The sequence below is a fragment of the Dipodomys ordii genome, unplaced genomic scaffold (assembly GCF_000151885.1).
Source record: "Dipodomys ordii isolate 6190 unplaced genomic scaffold, Dord_2.0 Scaffold167, whole genome shotgun sequence".
In the NCBI taxonomy this organism is placed as follows: Eukaryota; Metazoa; Chordata; class Mammalia; order Rodentia; family Heteromyidae; genus Dipodomys; species Dipodomys ordii.
In genome coordinates this window covers 1,660,349-1,678,253 of record NW_012267383.1, presented here as the reverse complement: position 1 = coordinate 1,678,253, position 17,905 = coordinate 1,660,349, and the positions used below count along the sequence as shown (strand labels likewise).

Genomic DNA, 17,905 nt, shown 5'->3' with positions numbered 1-17,905 from the left:
GAACTCTACTACTGCCTTCTCCCTTCCAAGGAAACCGCCAGGTGTCCTTGCCCTTCAGCATCATGTCCTTATGCTGGATGGATGCATTCTAGTCTGGTTGGTTCTCCTTAAAATTATTTGACCCAGGATGATGGCAAAATAACAACAGTTATAGGCAACAAACCATCAGACTGCAGAGACTCAGGATGTGGCTAGACAGTGCCAGTGTGTGTCAATGAAATGCCAGTACTGGCTCTGTCACCACACTGCCCTGTGAGGACCTTTGTCATTTCCTTCTTTACTGTCAAGAATCAGAGAATCAATTCACATCTCTGAAATTATTTCACTCAACCTTTCTCTTTTTGTCCAGTGCTAATACAGTGGCCTGGACAGGGTTTGTTACCGTTTCTGCTCATGATTGGCTCTACCACTGGAGCCCCAGCTCCACTTCCAGCTTCTCACTGGTTAACTGGAGATGAGTCTCAAGGACTCTGCAGCCTACATGGTTTTGACTAGGCCCCATGGATCTCAGCCCCAAGGAGTTAGGATTACAGGCATGAGCCACTAGTGCCCATGCCATCATATCGTGTGTTAGAAGTTTTGGTTCTTTACAGCCAAGTTAAAAGCAAAACATTCAAACGGTTATAAAGATCTGCTTTACAAAAGTCATCACCACCTATTAGAGTTGCCAGTCTGGCAGTATTCATCCACTTCCCTGCCCAGGAAGTGACACCTGAATAGTCACATGTCAGGGCTTTTGAAAGGTTCAGTTTTTTCTAACTACAACGGGTGTGCAGAGGAACTGGGTGTAGGTGTGGGTGTGGCTCTGGAGGGAGGCACTCACCCTGACTGTGCTTCTGCATACAGTGGGACCTGACATCTCTCGGGAAGATGTTTAGAACTGTCCCATTTGCCTTGGGTTCCCCTGGAATAACAGCAATCACAGGTGAAATTGTGGCTTGTGGAGTGGCTGAAAAGCAGCTGCAGCAGTACTGTGAAATCCTGCCCCCAAACGAGGCACCACCTGTGAGCAACTTTGGAGTCTTACACCAAGGGCTGGTAAGCACCAGAGGAAGTTCAAATTGAAGTGCTGGCAGCCATCTTTGTATTGCAGTGAACAATAGATGAATACATCCAGCACTGGGGAATGTAGCACAGTGGGAGGAGGCTTGCAGAACATGCAGGGAGTTAGACCGCAGAACCACAAAAGGAAAAGAAGCAACACCCCCCAGTCCTAAAGAACCTCTAACAAATACACTTCAGGATTACTTAAAATGAAAGTTTCCTCCAAAAACTTTGCATCTTTCGTTTTTTATAGGCCATGTTCTGTGAATATTCTTAATAACCTACAATATCTGAATCATTACTTTTTGTGTGTCTTTGTCCTGGGGTTTGAGCTCAGGGCCTGATCATTATCCCTAAGCGACAGTGCCACTTCCAGTTTTCTGGTGGTCACCTGGAGAGGAGTGTCTCATAGACTTTTCTGCCTGGGCTGGATTTGAACCACAATCCTCAGATCTCAGTCTCTTGAGTAGGTAGGATTACAGGCTTGAGCCATGAGCACCTGGCTCCTTTTTTTTTTGTTTTTGTGTCACTATTGAGGCTTGAACTTAAGACCTTATACTCTTGGGTGGTTTTATCACTATATCAGCAGGCCACTCCTCCACTTCTGCTGTTTTCTGGTTCAGTGGAGATAAGAGTACTTTGGATTTGCCTACTCAGGTTGTCTTTAAATCTCAATCCTCAGATCTCAGGCTTCTGACAAGCTAGGTTGGCAAGTGTGAGCCACCAGTGCCTGGTACATCTGAACAATTTCAAAACTCCTGGACAAATAATTCATACATTTAAAATAAGCTGTGAAATCATTCCCATAACTTTTCTGTGGAAGGACGTGTTAAGAAACTGGGATTTATGGGGAGTTTGATGACAAGACCTAGAGTTTGATTTGGGATGGAAGGACATCAGACAGAAGCAGAAGAGGAAAATCAGGTCTAAAAGCCACAAAGAAAAATGTTAACAAGTGCTTCTCAGAGTAACACAGATTAGGGAAAAAAAATACATCAACACCTCAGATGTCCAGCCAGGTGGAAGCAATTCCTAACTGGACCTTAGCTATCTTCCTCGGCTGAGGAGATGTAGTGCCAAATGAAATTGCTGGTCTTCTTGCTTCAAAATTAAGAATTTCAGGCCAGTGCTAGTGGCTCACAACTGTAATCCTAGCCACTCAGAAGGCTGAAATCAGAAGGCTCTTAGTTTGAAGTCAGCTCCTGGTAGGAAAGTCCCTGAGACTCTTATGTCCAGTTAACCAGCAAAAAGCAAGGCTCAAGTATACAGCACAACCTGTGGGCTTAAAGTGGACTCAGAGGCACTGATTTTAACCACCTGAAACCATAAACAAATTATCAGCACACCATTTGACTACGCAAATGATGCTTCTGAGCACAGGATCAATGGTGATTCCACACGTGAATCCAGGGAGCCAGCCCCACACCTCCATTTCCGAAGGGCTCTCCATCACACACTGGGGTGAGGGGCAGAGGGTGGTGACTTGATGACCAGCCAGGCTCTCCATCTTTACTTGACATTCTGTGCTGTGAGGATCAAATTAAAACATGACAAGATACACTTCATAATTTGAAAAATAGCATGTGATTTATTTTCCATCAGAACCATTTCAAGTATGGAAACAATTTCATTGGCCATGTTACAGTGAAGAAGAAAAATATTTGATCTAAAAAAGCAGTGCTTACTTTGAATGTTCAAGGAGTTGGTGTGGACGGACCGAGCAGTACAAAAAACAGAACAGGGAGGAGGGGAGAGGACCCCCAAGGCAATGCAGAACATCTCCTAAAGGCCATGTAACCCTTATCCCTCAACTTTTAGGATGCAACTGTCACTTAAATGATCAAAACAGATGCATACTCAGCCCTTCAGCAGTACTTTAGATAAGCACTTCCAAAGGTGGGTCCAATTACTTTTCTTTTATACCGATACCAGGGCTTGAACTCATGGCCTCACATTCTCACTTGGGTTATTGTCTCAAGGCTGGCACTTTGAGTCATAGGTCCACTTCCAACTTTTTTTTTTTGTCTGTTGTGGGGCTTGAACTCTGGGCCTGGGCACTTTCCCTCAGCTCTTCAGCTCAAGGCGAGCGCTCTACCACTTGAGCTACAGCGCCACTTCGGGTTTTCTGGTGGTTTATTGGAGATAGGAGTCTCATGGTCTCTCCTGCCCGGGCTGGCTTTGAACTGTGATCCTCAGATCTCAGCCTCCTGAGTAGCTAGGATTACAGGTGTGAGCCACCAGCGCCCGCCCACTTCCAACTTTTGACTTACAGACTTTTCTGCCCACCCTGGCTTTGAACCTCAATTTTTGTATCTTAACCTCCTGAGGAGCTAGGATTATAGTCATGAGTCACCAGCATACATTTTCAGCATACATTTTTGGCTAGAGAATATTCTGAAAAGCTGTATCCAGGTCCTCAATGTTGTTTAAGCAAGGACTCCCTATTTTATGATTTGGGAACTAGTATTGATTTTATAATAAACAATGTAGTACATTTTTCAGGGGCCTTAGGAATATAAAAGCAACATTTCACAAGAGGAAAGCACTTGAAGATGTTGAGTACATTTATGGTATGCAACACTGAAACACTATCAGATACAGAAGGTCACAGAGGCAATATATACAATATTGGATAACTGACACACAAAAAAACTGATGCATGCTAATTCAAATTCTGTCATCATTTGCATTTAAAACAGACACTCCACATCTCTTTACAAAGCAGTTTTCTCATTCATTTCGACTTGCCTTGTCTCCAAAAATAACAGAGAGAAACTACTTCTTGATATCATGCACAAGCGTGTCTTTGCCTACCATGGCCTACACAGGTGAGAGATTTTTTTGGCCTTCAGCCAACTGCATCTATAGAACACCTGAGTCAGCACAACGGACAGCACCACCTGCTGTGTTTTTTATCTTGTGTGTGTGTCTGTGTTTGTGTGTACGCAGGTACTGGGGCTCGAACTCAGGACCTCGTATTCTTCCTTAGCTTTATTGCTCAAGGCTCATGCTATACTATTTGAGCCACATCTACACTTCTGGCTTTTTGGTCATTAACTGGAGATCAAAGGCTTTCCTGATAAGTTGGATTCAGTCTCGATTATAGACATGAGCCACCAGCAACGTTGAGATGGTTTTGATTTTTATAATGATGACAAGTTTGAGCCAGGTCTTCAAATTTAATTCCATTAACTAGAGCAGGAAAATCATCAATACAATTATTTTGAAGAATACTTAAAGCTTAAATTTGTCATTTAGATTTATATTTTTGATGATTTGTTTCGAAAGCTGCTATGAAAACCACTATGTACAAGAGAAGAAAGTGTTTATGTATATATATTTATATATTAAATATTTTATAAGTTATAAAATAAATAACTCTAAAAATAAATGTCAAACTGTAAGTTCATCTTTACCTTCCTTATATTTTAAATATAAATACATCTTTTCAAAATTATGAGTTACATATTTTTCCCATCATTTTGGGAATATTCTCCATGAAATCTCCAAAATTACCAATGCAGACATTCTGCATTTCAGTCACTTAGGTTGTAATCATGGAATTCTCAGATCTGACAAGAGAAATAGAATTCTTTCCATCTACTTAAGAGTCTATGCACTGTATGCACTGTAAAGATTCCTCACTGGTTAAATATATTTTTCCAAAAATAATCTCATGATGTCTTGACATTAAGATAATAAAGTAGAAGGTCTCTCTCAGTTAACATCAATATTTTCTATATAGAATATTCTATTTTTTCTCCACCAAAATAAGAATATATTTTAAGGTAGGAACATATATGATTTGAAATGCACTTTTGTAATTTTAGAGTATAACTTCTCCTCTAGTAATACTTAGAATAAAATTAACATGATTTTAAACATTTTCACAAAGAACTAGGAGTATCAAGTTCCTTCATTTTCCTGTAGGGATAAAGACATCCACATACAGTTCTAGAAGGTTCCCTTCTGATATGTAAGTTAACGAAACAAAACAACAAAAAAACAAACCTTGCATCAAAGGGAATTTCATTACTGCTCAAAAGTCCTTCAGTAATAGCCTTTGGAGGCTATTAGATAAAGCTCACTGAACAATTGCCCTTTCCCATGCATATTTTGGAAGGTTCTACAAAGTTCTTAGCTCCTCGATGAAGCTGTCCCCATGAACTCCCACTCTCCACTGGCTGATCCTAGAGGATTTTTTTTTTCTGTTTGAAATATCTTATCCCAACTGGAAGAGGTGCTCTGCCTTTATAGCATTTCGAGTTTGCATGAGCATTTGTGAATTTGTTTAAATGAAGAATTGAAATTAGAGCACTAGTCAGAAAAAATGCACAGGAACACATCAAGGGAAGTTGGGAGGAAAACCAAACAACCATCTGTAAGATGTGTATTTGCTGATCTCCTTCCTCTTCAGACCTTGCTGCCCATTCTTCACCTCTGTCCTTTCTCAGGGAATGCAAGTCCTTCAGCAGGGTCAGCAGTGAATGTCCTTATCCTGCCCTGATGCTGGAAGTGAGAGCCAGGTGGCAGGGTACCAGTGTAGCGTGGGGTATGGAGTGGGCCTGCAGCCTTTGGCTTCTCCAATCGTCGGTGCTGGCCTGGACAGCAAGGGAGAGCAGGTGCCAGGGGGTTATGTGTGGTCCTTTCCTCTAACCTTTTGCAATCGTTTCTCTAGGCGATGCAATTTGTGGAGATTTTCCTTCAGCAGTTTGCTGTCTGGAACCAGCTGTAAGGCTCTCTCGTAATAAGCTCTTGCAGACACATAGTTTCCCTGAAGGAAAAGAAGAACAATTTGACTCTGAGTCTCAGAATCCCCGAGAGGATGGGGAGATGGGGACCTGGCCCCCTGCCTGTAATTTCACCCCAGCTTGGTGCTTAGGGAGAATTGATTTGTTTGAAATAACAGATCATCTGGAGAATGTGAAAGGCCAAGTCATACCATTAGGGATATAGCAAAGAAACAGAACTCAGTTCTAGGAATGCAGAGATGAGGCCAAAAGTTCACGGCTCCAAGAGCTGAGCACTGCCCTTTGAATACTAATGGGAGACAGGACCGAAAAGGAGAAGGGGAGGGAACTAACTTCAAAATCAATGATTATGATCTTCTTAGTGGTAGGAATTAGTCTAATCTTCAAATTAAAAGCAATCTTAAAGAGTTGACCTGGCAATGGCTTTTGATTTGCCCACTCCCCAAGGTAAATGTGCCAGCAGGGTCGGATGCTGCTAGCTCACACCTGGAGTTCCAGGAAGCTGAGATCTGAGGATCAAAGTTCCTAGTCAGGCTGGGCAAATAAATCTGATAAAGAGTCCTTTATCTCCAATTAAACAGCAAAGATCCAGAAGTAGAGGTGTGGCTCAAATGTAGAGCATCAGCCTTGAGGGAAAATGGCAAATGAGAAGGCAGGGGCCTGAATTCAATTCAGTAACAGAACACAAAAATAAAAGAATCCCAGATCCTTCAGCAGGCACCAGTGGCTCCTGCCTACAATCTTTGCTACTTGGGCTAAGATGTAAGGATCTCTCTCGGTCCAGAGCCAGCTCAGGAAGAACAGTCTGTGAGGCTCTTATCTCCAACTGACCAGCAAAGTGTGAAAAATGGAACTGTTGCTCAAGTGGTAGAGCACCAGCTTTGGACAAACAAAGCTGAGAGAACACAAGTCCTGAGATCAAGCACTAGTATGAGCACAAAAAAGGAAAAGAAGAAAGCAGAAAAGAAGACGGCCAGGGCTCCAGGCCATGTGGGAGCTGGCACTGCTCCTACCTGCATGTGCTGGATACCCCCCATGTTCATCCAGGCCTGCGCTTGATCTGGATTCAATTCCACGGCTGCTTGGTAGCTCTAAAGAAATCAATATTTCCACGTTAGGAAAGGAGAGCCTGCACTTAACCCAGGGAGAGTGCAGAAACACCTACCACCCACATCTTCTGATTGGTGTTTGTATGCCTGTACAGGGGCTCCAACTCAGAGCCTTGTACTCCTGCTTGACTTTTTCACTCAAGGCAGGCACTCTACCACTTCAGTCAGAGCCTCAACTTCTGGTTTTTTGGTGCTTAATTGGAGATAAGAGCCTCATGGACGTTTCTGCCTGGGCTAGTTTAGAACTATGATTCTAAGATTTCAGCCTGCGAAATAGCTAAGACTACAGGTGCGAGCCATGGGCTTTATTTCTGTTTTTGTCCAAAGATGATGACTGCCATTGTGGACTTAGAAGATATGCAAGCCCCCTGCTGGGAATCAAGTGATTTCTGTAATAACAATGCATTTCCTACAGTCCTTGCTCCACCTGTAAGAAAATTGCTCTTTTGGGCATGCTACGGTATAAGTGGAGTTGGGAAGAAAATGTCTTTTTCAAAATCATAAAATCTGAAGGCAAAAGTAGAGAGCATTATAAAGCCGGTGCTTAGCATGCATGAGGCCATGGGTTCAATCCTCAGCACTGAAAAAAATATAAATACAATTTAAAAAGAAAACCCAAATCATTGAATGTTTGCTTGTTTAGTTTAACCCTAGGGCTAATGCCCATTATGTGTCTTACTAGGGGACAGTTGTTTTTCATAAGTCTTGTTTTGCTTCATTTTCTTTGGCCAGCTCCAGTTTAAGCTCATGGTCTCTCACATGCCTATCTTCCTGGCTCAACTGATGCTCTACTACTTCAGCTATGCCTCTAGTGCCTGAGCTCAGGACTTGTGTTCTCTCAACTTTTTTGCTCAAAGCTGGTGCTCTGCCAATGCCAACAGTTCCATTTTTCACATTTTGCTGGTCAGTTGGAGATAAGAGCCTCACAGACTGTTCTGGTGCTGGCTTTTTGCTGATTGGTTATGGTGGGGGGAGAGTCTTCAGACATTTGTGTCTAGGCTTACCCTCCTGATTTCAGCCTCCTGAGTAGCTAGGATTACAGGTATGAGCCACTGATTCTGAAAATAATACTTCAATAACTTCTCACTGGCTTATTTCCCCACACAATGATCTGACATTTTATTTTCTAGCATAATATATTTAGTGTAATTTTATAACATCAGCAATTTTAACTTGTGGTTTTATCAGATACCAGGATAAATGGTGGCATTTCTATGTCTGTATTGATTTTATCCCAAACCTGTAGTTAGTAAATGTGAAACTGGGTCCTGACCGCCTATATCTCTAATTGCAGCTGATCAAGACACTGAGGTATGAAGGTCACAGTTCAAAACCAGCTCTGGTAAACAAATCTAATAGATTCTTTATCTCCAATTAACCATGAAGAAGCTAGAAGTGGACCTGTGGCTAAAGTGTTAGAGCACTACCCTTGATCAAAAGAGCCAAGCAAGAACACAGGCCCTGAGTTCAAGACCCAGCACCTGTGTGCGTGCACACACAAAGATTATAAAGTCTTCATTTGAATCAACAAATGTACTGGCATCATTTTAAGAGTCTTACCTCATATGCTTTGTCAAGAAAGTTCTGCTCTCTCAGCTGGTTTCCTTTGGTGAAGAACAGTTCAGACAGCACTTTGGGGTCCTTTGGTTTCAGCTGCAGAGCCTGGTTGATTGCACTGAGTGCCTGCAGAGGGCACATATGGAGACCTGACCAACAGTTTCATCAAGAAAGCCTAGCATAGATGAGGAGATTCAATCTGCTCCTTCACATATATTAGCTGGGTGAACCACATTCTTCATGCCCTCTGATTTCCTCATACAGCATTAATGACCCCGACGAAGCCATTTCTTCTCCTGTTCATAGGCCAGTCCCTATCGCTCTCTCTCAATGCACCAACATCTTGTTTTTCTTCTAAGCCCCAAAGCTTTTCCAAAGATTCTTTCTCAAGGCTGGTACTCAACCACTTGAGCCATGCCCCCAGTCCTGCATTTTGCTAGTTAATTGGAAATAAGAGTCAGTGAGCTCTTCTCAGGCTGGCTTTGAGCCATGTTCCTCCAGAGTTGCTAGTATTGCAGGCATGAGCCACTGGCACTAGTTTGAAAACCACTATGTGATTTTCGAAGTAGAGAAAATCCTGGCGATGGTAACATGGATCTACCTTACGGGATCATGACAGGTCTCCATACAGAATCAGTCAGAAGATAAAAGCCCATGAACACCAGCCTTTCGGGAATTAGCCTAACACAAAGACGATGGCAAGAGGGCTCTGGAGTTAAGGGGCATCTGTGCAAAGTTGCTAAGATTCAACATGCCACCTAATGAAGTCGCCTGTGACTCAGCTGGAGACCCACGCATGCCCACAGCGCGGCTCGCAATCTGGGGTCCCACACGTGCACATCTCCTCCTCAGGCCCAGCTTGGTCTCTACCTTGTCATGGTGTTCCTGCTTGCTGTAAATGGCAGACAGGAGGCGATAGCATTCCAGGCACCCAGCCTCCTCTGCCACCATGTGACTCATAATCTGTTCTGCTTCTTCCATCTGCTCCATCACTGCCAGAACCTGTGCCTGCAAAACCACGGGGCTTTCATGTCTCAGGGCGCCTTCCTTTGCTTGCTTGGTTGCTGAATGATTTCTAGGACTGGGACTTGAACTTAGGGCCTCACACTTACTCCCCTTCCTTTCTAGGCTGGAGCTCTACCACTTGAGCCACACCTGCAGTCAAGCCAAAAGAGCTGCTTATTTTGGAAGAGAGTCTCAAAGTCTCTTCTGGCTAGCACTGGAACCTCAATCCTCTAGATCTCAGTCTCCTGAGTAGGTCCAATTACAGGCATAAGCTTACATCTTTCTTTGTATATTAAGGCCAGTGACTGGCAGGAATGCCAACATTAATCCAGTTAAATGGCTTTTGCCTCTTCAGAAAAAAAAATGACTAAGCTGGGCACCAGAGGTTCACACCTGTACTACTAGCTACTCTGGAGGCTGAGATCTGAGGATCACAGTTTGAAGCCAAAGTCCACGAGACTCTTATCTCCAATAAACTACATAGAAAAAGCCAGAAGTGGCACTGTGGCAGCGGTAGAGGGTGTGCCTTTAGCACAGGGTCAGAGCCCAAGCCCAGAGTTCAAGCCCCAGGACAGTCAAAAAAAAGAAAAAAAGGAATATAGACAGACTAGTGCAAAACCTAATTTCCTATCATTTTAACAGAATATTGTAATAAGAAGGCTAGTGTGATTTGCTGCAGATCTAAAAAAGAAGTGAAATTTCAAATGTTGAAGTAAAATTATTATTGATACCAAAGTTGATGTGTGTGTGTGTATGTGTGTGTGTGTGTGTGTGTGTGTGTGTGTGTGTATACTGGTGCTCATACTCAGGGACTCACACTCCTGGGTGACTTTTCTGCTCAAGAATGGTGCTCTACTGCTTGAGACACAACTCTACTTCCAACTTTTTGCTGATTAATTGAAGGAAAGAATCTCTTGGAATTTTCTGCCTTGGTTAGTTTTGAACCAACTCCAGAATATTTAGCATTACAGGCATGTTATCAGCGCTCAGCTGATGTTGGTTTTTCTGACTTTGACAACACCCCTGTAGCATGCTACACAATTTCCTCCTTCCTCAGAGCTACATGCTGAATATTTAGACATCAGGGGAAATGATGCCTATATGTAATTCTCACATGGGCCAGAAAAAATTACCCCATGTGCTAAGAGGCATTACTTATAGACAGTTACAAATAAACACGTGAACATGTATACATATACATACTTGCTTAGATGTGGTGACAAACAAAATAACAATAATTAGGGCCAAAGATTTAGCTCACTGATAGAGCAGTTGCCTAACTTGTGAAGGCCCTGGGTTTAATCTCTAGCACTGCAAGAAAAACAAAAGCCAACTCAAGAGGTTTGAGGATTGTGGTTTGAAAACAGTCTAGGCAGAAATGATTTTGAGGCTCCATCTCCAGTTGACCAGCAAAAGTCAGGTTAGAGGTATGGCTCAACTGGTAGAACACTAGCCTTGAGCAAAAAGTCAAATGAGTGTAAGGACCAGAGTTCAATTCCCAGCACTGGCAACAAAGAAGGGAAGAAAAGAAGTAAAGAAAGAAGGGGGGAAGGGGGGAAGGAGGGAAGGAGGGAGGGACGGAAGGAAGGAAGGAAGGAAGGAAGGAAGGAAGGAAGGAAGGAAGGAAGGAAGGAAGGAAGGAAGGAAAGCAGGCAGGTAGGCAGGCAGGCAGAGGGAAAGCAAGGAAGGAAGGAGAATATGGAAGAAAGGAAAGTGGGAGGGAGACAAAAAAAAGACAGAGATACTGACTTGAAACTAATCTAAGTGCTGTGGGTGTGTGGTGTCTGGGGTGGCCGCACCTGGTTAGGAATATGGACAGCATGGACATCACTAGCGCCATCCCTGCAGCTCTGCACCTGGTGGTACAGCGCCTGTGTGCATGTGGTACTTTCCCCAGCACCCCCTCCTTGCCTGCCCCTCACCAGTGCCAGGCGGAGCTCCTTCTGCGAAGGCTGTAGTGCTGCGGCCTCCCTGTAAATGTGCAGCGCCTCCTTGAGCCGGCCCGTGTTGTAGTAGAGTGCTCCCAGGGGGGACAGGACCTCGGCAGTGCGTGCTACCTGCAGGGCTCTGAGTTGGGGAAAATGGAAAGTGTTACTGTTTCCTATGAGACACATTTCCAGAAGCAGATTGAGGAAGGACTTCCAGCCTTTGAGACGCTGCTTCAACTCTTTTTTGGGGTGCTGGTACTGGGAATTGAACTCAGGCCTTGTGCTCTTGCTTGGCTTTTTTATTCAAGGTTGCCACTCTACTAGTTGATCTACACCTCCACTTCCAGCTTTTAGCAGATAAGAGTCTCCAAGACTTTCCTACTTGGGCTGGCACTGAACTTCGATTCTCAGAGCTTAGCCTTCTGAGCAGCTAGGATGACAGCGTGAACACAAGCAGCTGGCTTCCACAGTCTTTTTGTGTCAAGATCAAGGTTTTATAAGAAGTGGGTCGTGAGTGACCCGGAACCTAACACCCTCGGCTGCCCACACAGCTGGTCCAGGATTTTCCTTAATGGTGATGAACTTGCTGGGGGTCTAAAGCCAACCTAATCTTCATCTGCCTCCCACTTCCGAAATGTAATCCAGAACACACTGCATTAACTACATTGGCATAGAATTCCTGGTCTAACCAGCAGGAAAATGGAAGTCACTCCTTAGGACATAATCGATCCTTTTGAAAGAAGAATCTGTATAGTCAAAACTGGCAAAAAATGCCCCTAATCTGACATTCTCTCTGTCCCAATTAACTAAAATGGTAGTATGTGATTGCAAAAGTAGCTACAAAAGTTAGAAAGTGAGGAACAGGAAAGATTCTGGAAAAGTGAAAAAGTAAAGAAAAGCAACTGTACCGTTTATAGCACTCTTCAGCCAGGCTGTTTTCTCCCAGGGACCTGTAGAGTCTGCCCAGGTTGACCATGGCCACGTGATGACCTGGGCTAAGTCTGATGGCCTCTCGGTAGTGGGCGGCTGCCTTCTCTGGAGACCCTGCCCCCAGGGGAAGAAAACAGGAAAGGCCTTGGTCACTGCCTGGTTCTCCTTCAGAAAGACAGAATCATAGTGGCCTCACTTAGTTTCAGGGGTCGGGAACCATTTTTTACTGCCAAGGAGATTTCAATTGTGTGTGTGTGTGTGTGTGTGTGTGTGTGTGTTGAATTTGAACTCAGGGCCTTGTGCTATCTCTTAGCTATTTTGCTTAAGGTTGGTGCTCTACCACTTAAGGCACACCATCACATTGGGCTTTTTGCTGGTTGTATGGGGATAAGAATCTATTGGATTTATCTGCCCAGGCTGGCTTCAAACCTTGATTCTCAGATCTCAGCCTCCTGTGTAGCTAGGATTACAGGTGTGACTCAACAGTGCTTGGTTTAAGAGTATTTCTTTAAAAGCACAATAACATGAAATGTACTCATTACCTCACTCATGTAACTGTAACCCTCTGTATAGTATCTTTATAAAAAAAAAAGACCAGGATTAAACGAGATATTATTCTATGCAAAAAAAAAAAGCACAATAACAACAAAATCAGTACTTTATAGATACAGATTCTAAAGTGCAAAGAACTAAATCCTAGGGCAGTCAAACGTAAAGCTCAGAATGAGAGCCAAGCTTCTGGTCTGAGAAAGGGCCCCAAAGAAGCTTGGGAATGAAACAGTAGCCAAGCAAACTGAGCTTGAAAACAGTCTCAAGTTCTACGTGGAATGGAGCTCTTGCGGTCTGCACAGCAGCCTTCCTGATTATGTCTTTTTTGAACATGAGATGCCAAAGCCATTATGTCACAGAGGCCATCCAACTGTCATCCCCTCAAGGGGTAAAGGTGGGACTGTGATGATGCATTAAAAAACAGGTTTAAATCAGGCCAGTAAGAGCTTACTTTGTTGTAAAGTAGCGCATCCACCAGCAGGGGGCAGTGCACAACAATTTATATCCAAAAAAAGTTTTTCTCCATGTAACATAATGTAAACTTATACTCCATAAAACACAAGAGCTTATTCCCTAGAAAAGAAAGATATTTTCAACCATTTCCTATTGAAAAATAATTGAAATGGTGTTTTATTGCAGGGAAGCGGGTCTACTAGTCAATAAGAACCTAACAGTGTTCTTGCATTACATGCAAGTGCACTGAATGACTCCTAAGTATTCATTGTATGCTGGTAGGAAAGCACTTTGCTCGGGAAGCCATACCTGTGACCATTTGAGTTTCATTGTTTTCATATTGGGTCTTATTTTCTGTGTGGACAGCCTAGGACTGGGAATATTTCTACCTTTTCCTCCAGAGTATCTGAAATGTCATCAGCAAGCTCTCCAGTCCAGTTTGCTCACTGAGATGGGGTCTCACCAACATTTTCTCCAGTCTGGACTGAAACTGGGGCTCATAAATCAAGGCTATTTCTTGCCATCTGGGGAATTTTCTTTAGAGACATAAGCATGAGGAATGGCAGGTTTTAGTGCAGGTTTAGAGAAATGAGAGCCCCAAAGCTGCTGGGTGAGTATCTCAGTGGCAACATTTTGCAGGGCTGGCAGAGCTGATTCCTGAGGCATCATCTAGGTTGTGGCCATCTGTTCAATAGAGAACATTCAGTATAGAATTGTCCCAGAACATGTTCATTTGAATGTCACTTACCAAAATCGACCAAGAAAACTCCATAGTTGTTGTGTAAATCTGAGCTGTCTGGACAGTGCTTAATCCCAGCCTGGTAGATTTCTTCAGCTTCTTTAAATCTTGCCTTTCCAAAGGCAAACAAAGAGAAAGAAATGAGAAAATTTTACAAAAATCAATACACAGGAACAAAAACCTGCATATTGGAAGCAGGACAGGAAGAAGTCATCTACTAAGCATCATTCTAGCATGGACATTGAGCTGCACTGTTATGAGCCTCCCTGCATTCCAGCCAATATGAATTACACTTAAGTGTGGTTTCAGTGGGTCCACATGTGGTTCCAAGGAGACCACATGAGCAAGATCTGTGCATGCTCAGAACTTAGAGGTCAGGGCAGCAGACAGAGGTCAGGACTGTACCGTTAGGACTGTACTGTGCGTGCTCAGGGCACACAGTTGCAGTACTGCACATACTCAGGCTACACAGCGGTCAGAGCTGTACTTTGGGTGCTTGATTCACTTTCCTACAGATCTTCTGCTACAGACCTGACATATTACAACACATCTCAAATTTTCATTCCATCATGTTAATTAGGCTCATTCACTGTTAACTTGCTTTTGGGAGGGAGGAGGAATTCACAAAATGAAATAGCAGATCACAATTATTTAATCACAATAGATAATAACTAGGCATTGGCTGAGAGCTTCTCGGCAGTATCTGAACTGGGCCTTGGGCACAGAATTTAAAAATTGTTTTTGGAATCTCTTTTGATTTTTTTAAACCATTCTTTAAGATTTTATTTATTTGCTTATTTAAATTTCTCATTAAACTTTGATCACACTTGGTCAAAACTAGATACAGCTGGACATTAGTGGCTCACACCTAGTTAATTACAAAACTGAGATCTGAGAATGATGGAGCTGTGGTTCAAATGGTAGAGAGCTAGCCTTGAGCTTATAATAAGCTGAGGGGCATCACCCGGGCCCTGAGTTCAATCCTTGCATCAATAAAACAGAAGGGCTGGGAAGGTGGCTCAGTGGTAGAGTGCTTGCCTTGCATGTATGAGGCCCTCGGTTCAATTTCTCAACACCACATAAGCAGAAAAAGCTGGAAGTGGCACTATGGCTCAAGTGGTACAGCACTAGCCTAGAGCTGAAGAGCTGAGGGACAGCACCCAGGTCCAGAGTTCAGGCCCCATGACCGACAAAAAAAAAGAAGAAGAAGAAAAGAAGTGGGGAGAGAAGAGGGGGAGAAAGAAGAAAAGGAGGAGGAAGAAGAGGAGGAGGAGGAGGGGGAGGAAGAAGCGGGGAGGAGGAGGATAAGCATCTTACAGGAGTACCAGGTGTTGGTGGCTCTCAGGAGGATGAAATTCAAAGGATCACAGTTCAAAGGCAGCCTGGACAGAAAAGTTTCATAATGCTTTCTATGTAAAATAACCAGATAAACAAGGCTGGAGGTATGTCTTAAGTGGTAGAGTTCTCCCAGCTGAGAGCAACCAAGATGAGCAAGGGTGAGATGCTGAGTTCAAGTCCAGATACTGGCACCAACCACCCCCCCCCCCGCCAAAAAAAAGAAAGTAAGCCCATAGCATGTAAGGAGTAACACAGTGATGGGCGCAGGAAAGGCGGAGAAGCTGACATGTGCGTGACTGCACTTGCCATGCCATGCTGCCCTTCTCACTGCAAACGCGACTCGTACAGGCTATTACTTCTGACAAGAAAGATTTTCCTCTGATCTTTACTTAATTGATCTCGTGAACTCGGAACCTCAGGCTCTCACTTAGCTTTTTCTCTTAAGGTGGTTGTCCTACCATTTGAGTCACTCCTCCACTTCTGACAGTTGCTGGTTCATTGGAGATCTCTGATCTTCTTTTACCTGAGCTGAGCTGTCCTTAGATCTCAGCTTCCAAAGAAGCTGGGATTACAGTTGTGAGCCACCTCCACCTGGCTCCCACCTGTCATATGTTATGAGAGATGTTCTCAGAGGAGCCCATCCTATAAGCCTGTCAATTTCTTTTTTAAAAATAATATCATTTTAGCCGGGTGCTGGTAGCTCACGCCTGTATTCCTACTTACTCGGGAGGCTGATCACAGTTCAAAGCCAGCCCAGGCAGGAAAGTCCATGAGACTCTTATCTCCAATTAACCACCAGAAAACCGGAAGTGGCACTGTGGGTCAAGTGGTAGAGGGCTAGCTTTGAGCTGAAGAGTGCAGGGATAGTGCCCAGGCCCAGAGTTCAAGACCACTAACAGAAAAAAAAATATATATATATAATTGTATTGTTGGTGTTATACAGAGGGGTTACCATTTCATAAGTCAGGGAATGAGTATATTTCTTTTTGGACAATGTCAATCCCTCCTTCACTTTCCCCTGCCTGTCATTTTCTAACAGGAATTAAGACTAAGGATATACAACATTTTTAGTAATTGGCTCCATGTTAAGTTCAGAGACTTTCTTTCATCTATTAGCAATATCTCAGAAAAAATGACAGTAAGTAGCAATAAAGACAGTGAATATCATGTATTAATCTTGATAGACTTTGTTCCAAATATATTAACAAGTAAGACATCATCTATGTCTAAGGGCCTCCTGCTCTACACAGATTACTTTAGAGAAGAAAATGAGGCTTCTAAAGTCTGTCAAGAAGAAAACAGACATAGAATTCTCACCCAAGAAAAATGACCACATCAAGAATACAGCCAGGCCCTGGTAGCTCACACCTGTAATCCTAGCTACTCAGGAGGCTGAGATCTGAGGATTGCAGTTCAAAGCCAGCCTGGACAGGAAAGTCTGTGAGACTCTTATCTCCAATAAACCATTCAGAAAACTGGAAATGGCTCAGCTGAAGAGCTGAGGGACAAGCGCCCCGGCCCAGAGGTCAAGACCCACTACCAAAAAAAAAAGAAAAAAGTTGTAATCCTAGCTACTCAGGAGGCTGAGATCTGTGGATGGTGGTTTGAAGCCAGATAGAGCAATTAAGTCCATTATACTCTTATCTCCATTTAAGCACCCAAAAAAGCTGAAAGTGGACCTTTGGCTCAAGTGGTAGAGTGCTATCCTTGAGCAACAAATCTTGCTGACAGTTACTTGATCCACACATACATTGTGGAACATCTTGGTTATGGAAAATAGTGAAATATTTAGTCTTCAAGTGTCTCAATTGTATCCTGACTTAGAATCTTGGGATAAATACTTTTGGAGTGGCACTCTGGATCATAAGATTGTTAGTTTGTATTCCTACCAACATTACAATAGGGTTTCTTTTTTTTTTTTTTTATATACCCCCATCAGATTTGTTGTTTTTGTGAGTATGTGTACCAGTCCTGGGGCTTAAACTCAGGGCCTGGGAGCTGTCGGTGAGATTTATTTTGGTGAGTATATATGCCATCCTGGGGCTTGAACTCAGATCCTGGGAGCTGTCAGCAAGATTTGTTGCTCAAGAATAGCACCCTACCACTTGAGCCAAAGGTCCACTTTCAGCCTTTTTGGGTGATTAAATGAAGAGTATAATGGACTTAATTGCTCTATCTGGCTTCAAACCACCATCCACAGATCTCAAAGATTATACAATAAAAATAAAGAAAATATAAAAATAAAAACAAAAGGAAAATTAGTGTCTAATATGAGCTTAATGGTCATTAGTGGTGTGGCATGAATGCAGGTTTTTAACAGTGTAACATTTAAAATTAGACCATGTAAAATCAAATTTGAAAAAAATTACCTGCTCTGCCAATAGTGAAGCTAGGCTTGAATAGGCATCTGCAAACTCTGGACCATATTTAATGGAATCCCTCAGTAGAGCAATAGCTTCTTCTTTTTGCTCCTGGGACCTAAAGATAACAAAGAAGGAAAAG

At 43.1% G+C, this 17,905-nt stretch overlaps 1 protein-coding gene across 1 annotated transcript in view; it reads right to left on the bottom strand.

Annotated features, from left to right (window-relative positions):
* Window positions 1-4,036: 4,036 nt before the first annotated feature.
* Window positions 4,037-17,905, bottom strand: part of Tmtc1 (transmembrane and tetratricopeptide repeat containing 1) — a 140,380-nt gene continuing 126,511 nt past the window's right edge. Inside the window, exons 13-20 of the mRNA XM_013033416.1 lie at window positions 17,773-17,881; window positions 14,075-14,177; window positions 12,303-12,438; window positions 11,389-11,533; window positions 9,332-9,469; window positions 8,465-8,587; window positions 6,809-6,886; window positions 4,037-5,818 (exon numbers count right to left, since the gene is read on the bottom strand). Coding sequence (XP_012888870.1) covers window positions 5,678-5,818; window positions 6,809-6,886; window positions 8,465-8,587; window positions 9,332-9,469; window positions 11,389-11,533; window positions 12,303-12,438; window positions 14,075-14,177; window positions 17,773-17,881 — 973 coding nt within the window. The 3' untranslated portion in view covers window positions 4,037-5,677. The remainder of the gene's footprint in view (window positions 5,819-6,808; window positions 6,887-8,464; window positions 8,588-9,331; window positions 9,470-11,388; window positions 11,534-12,302; window positions 12,439-14,074; window positions 14,178-17,772; window positions 17,882-17,905) is intronic.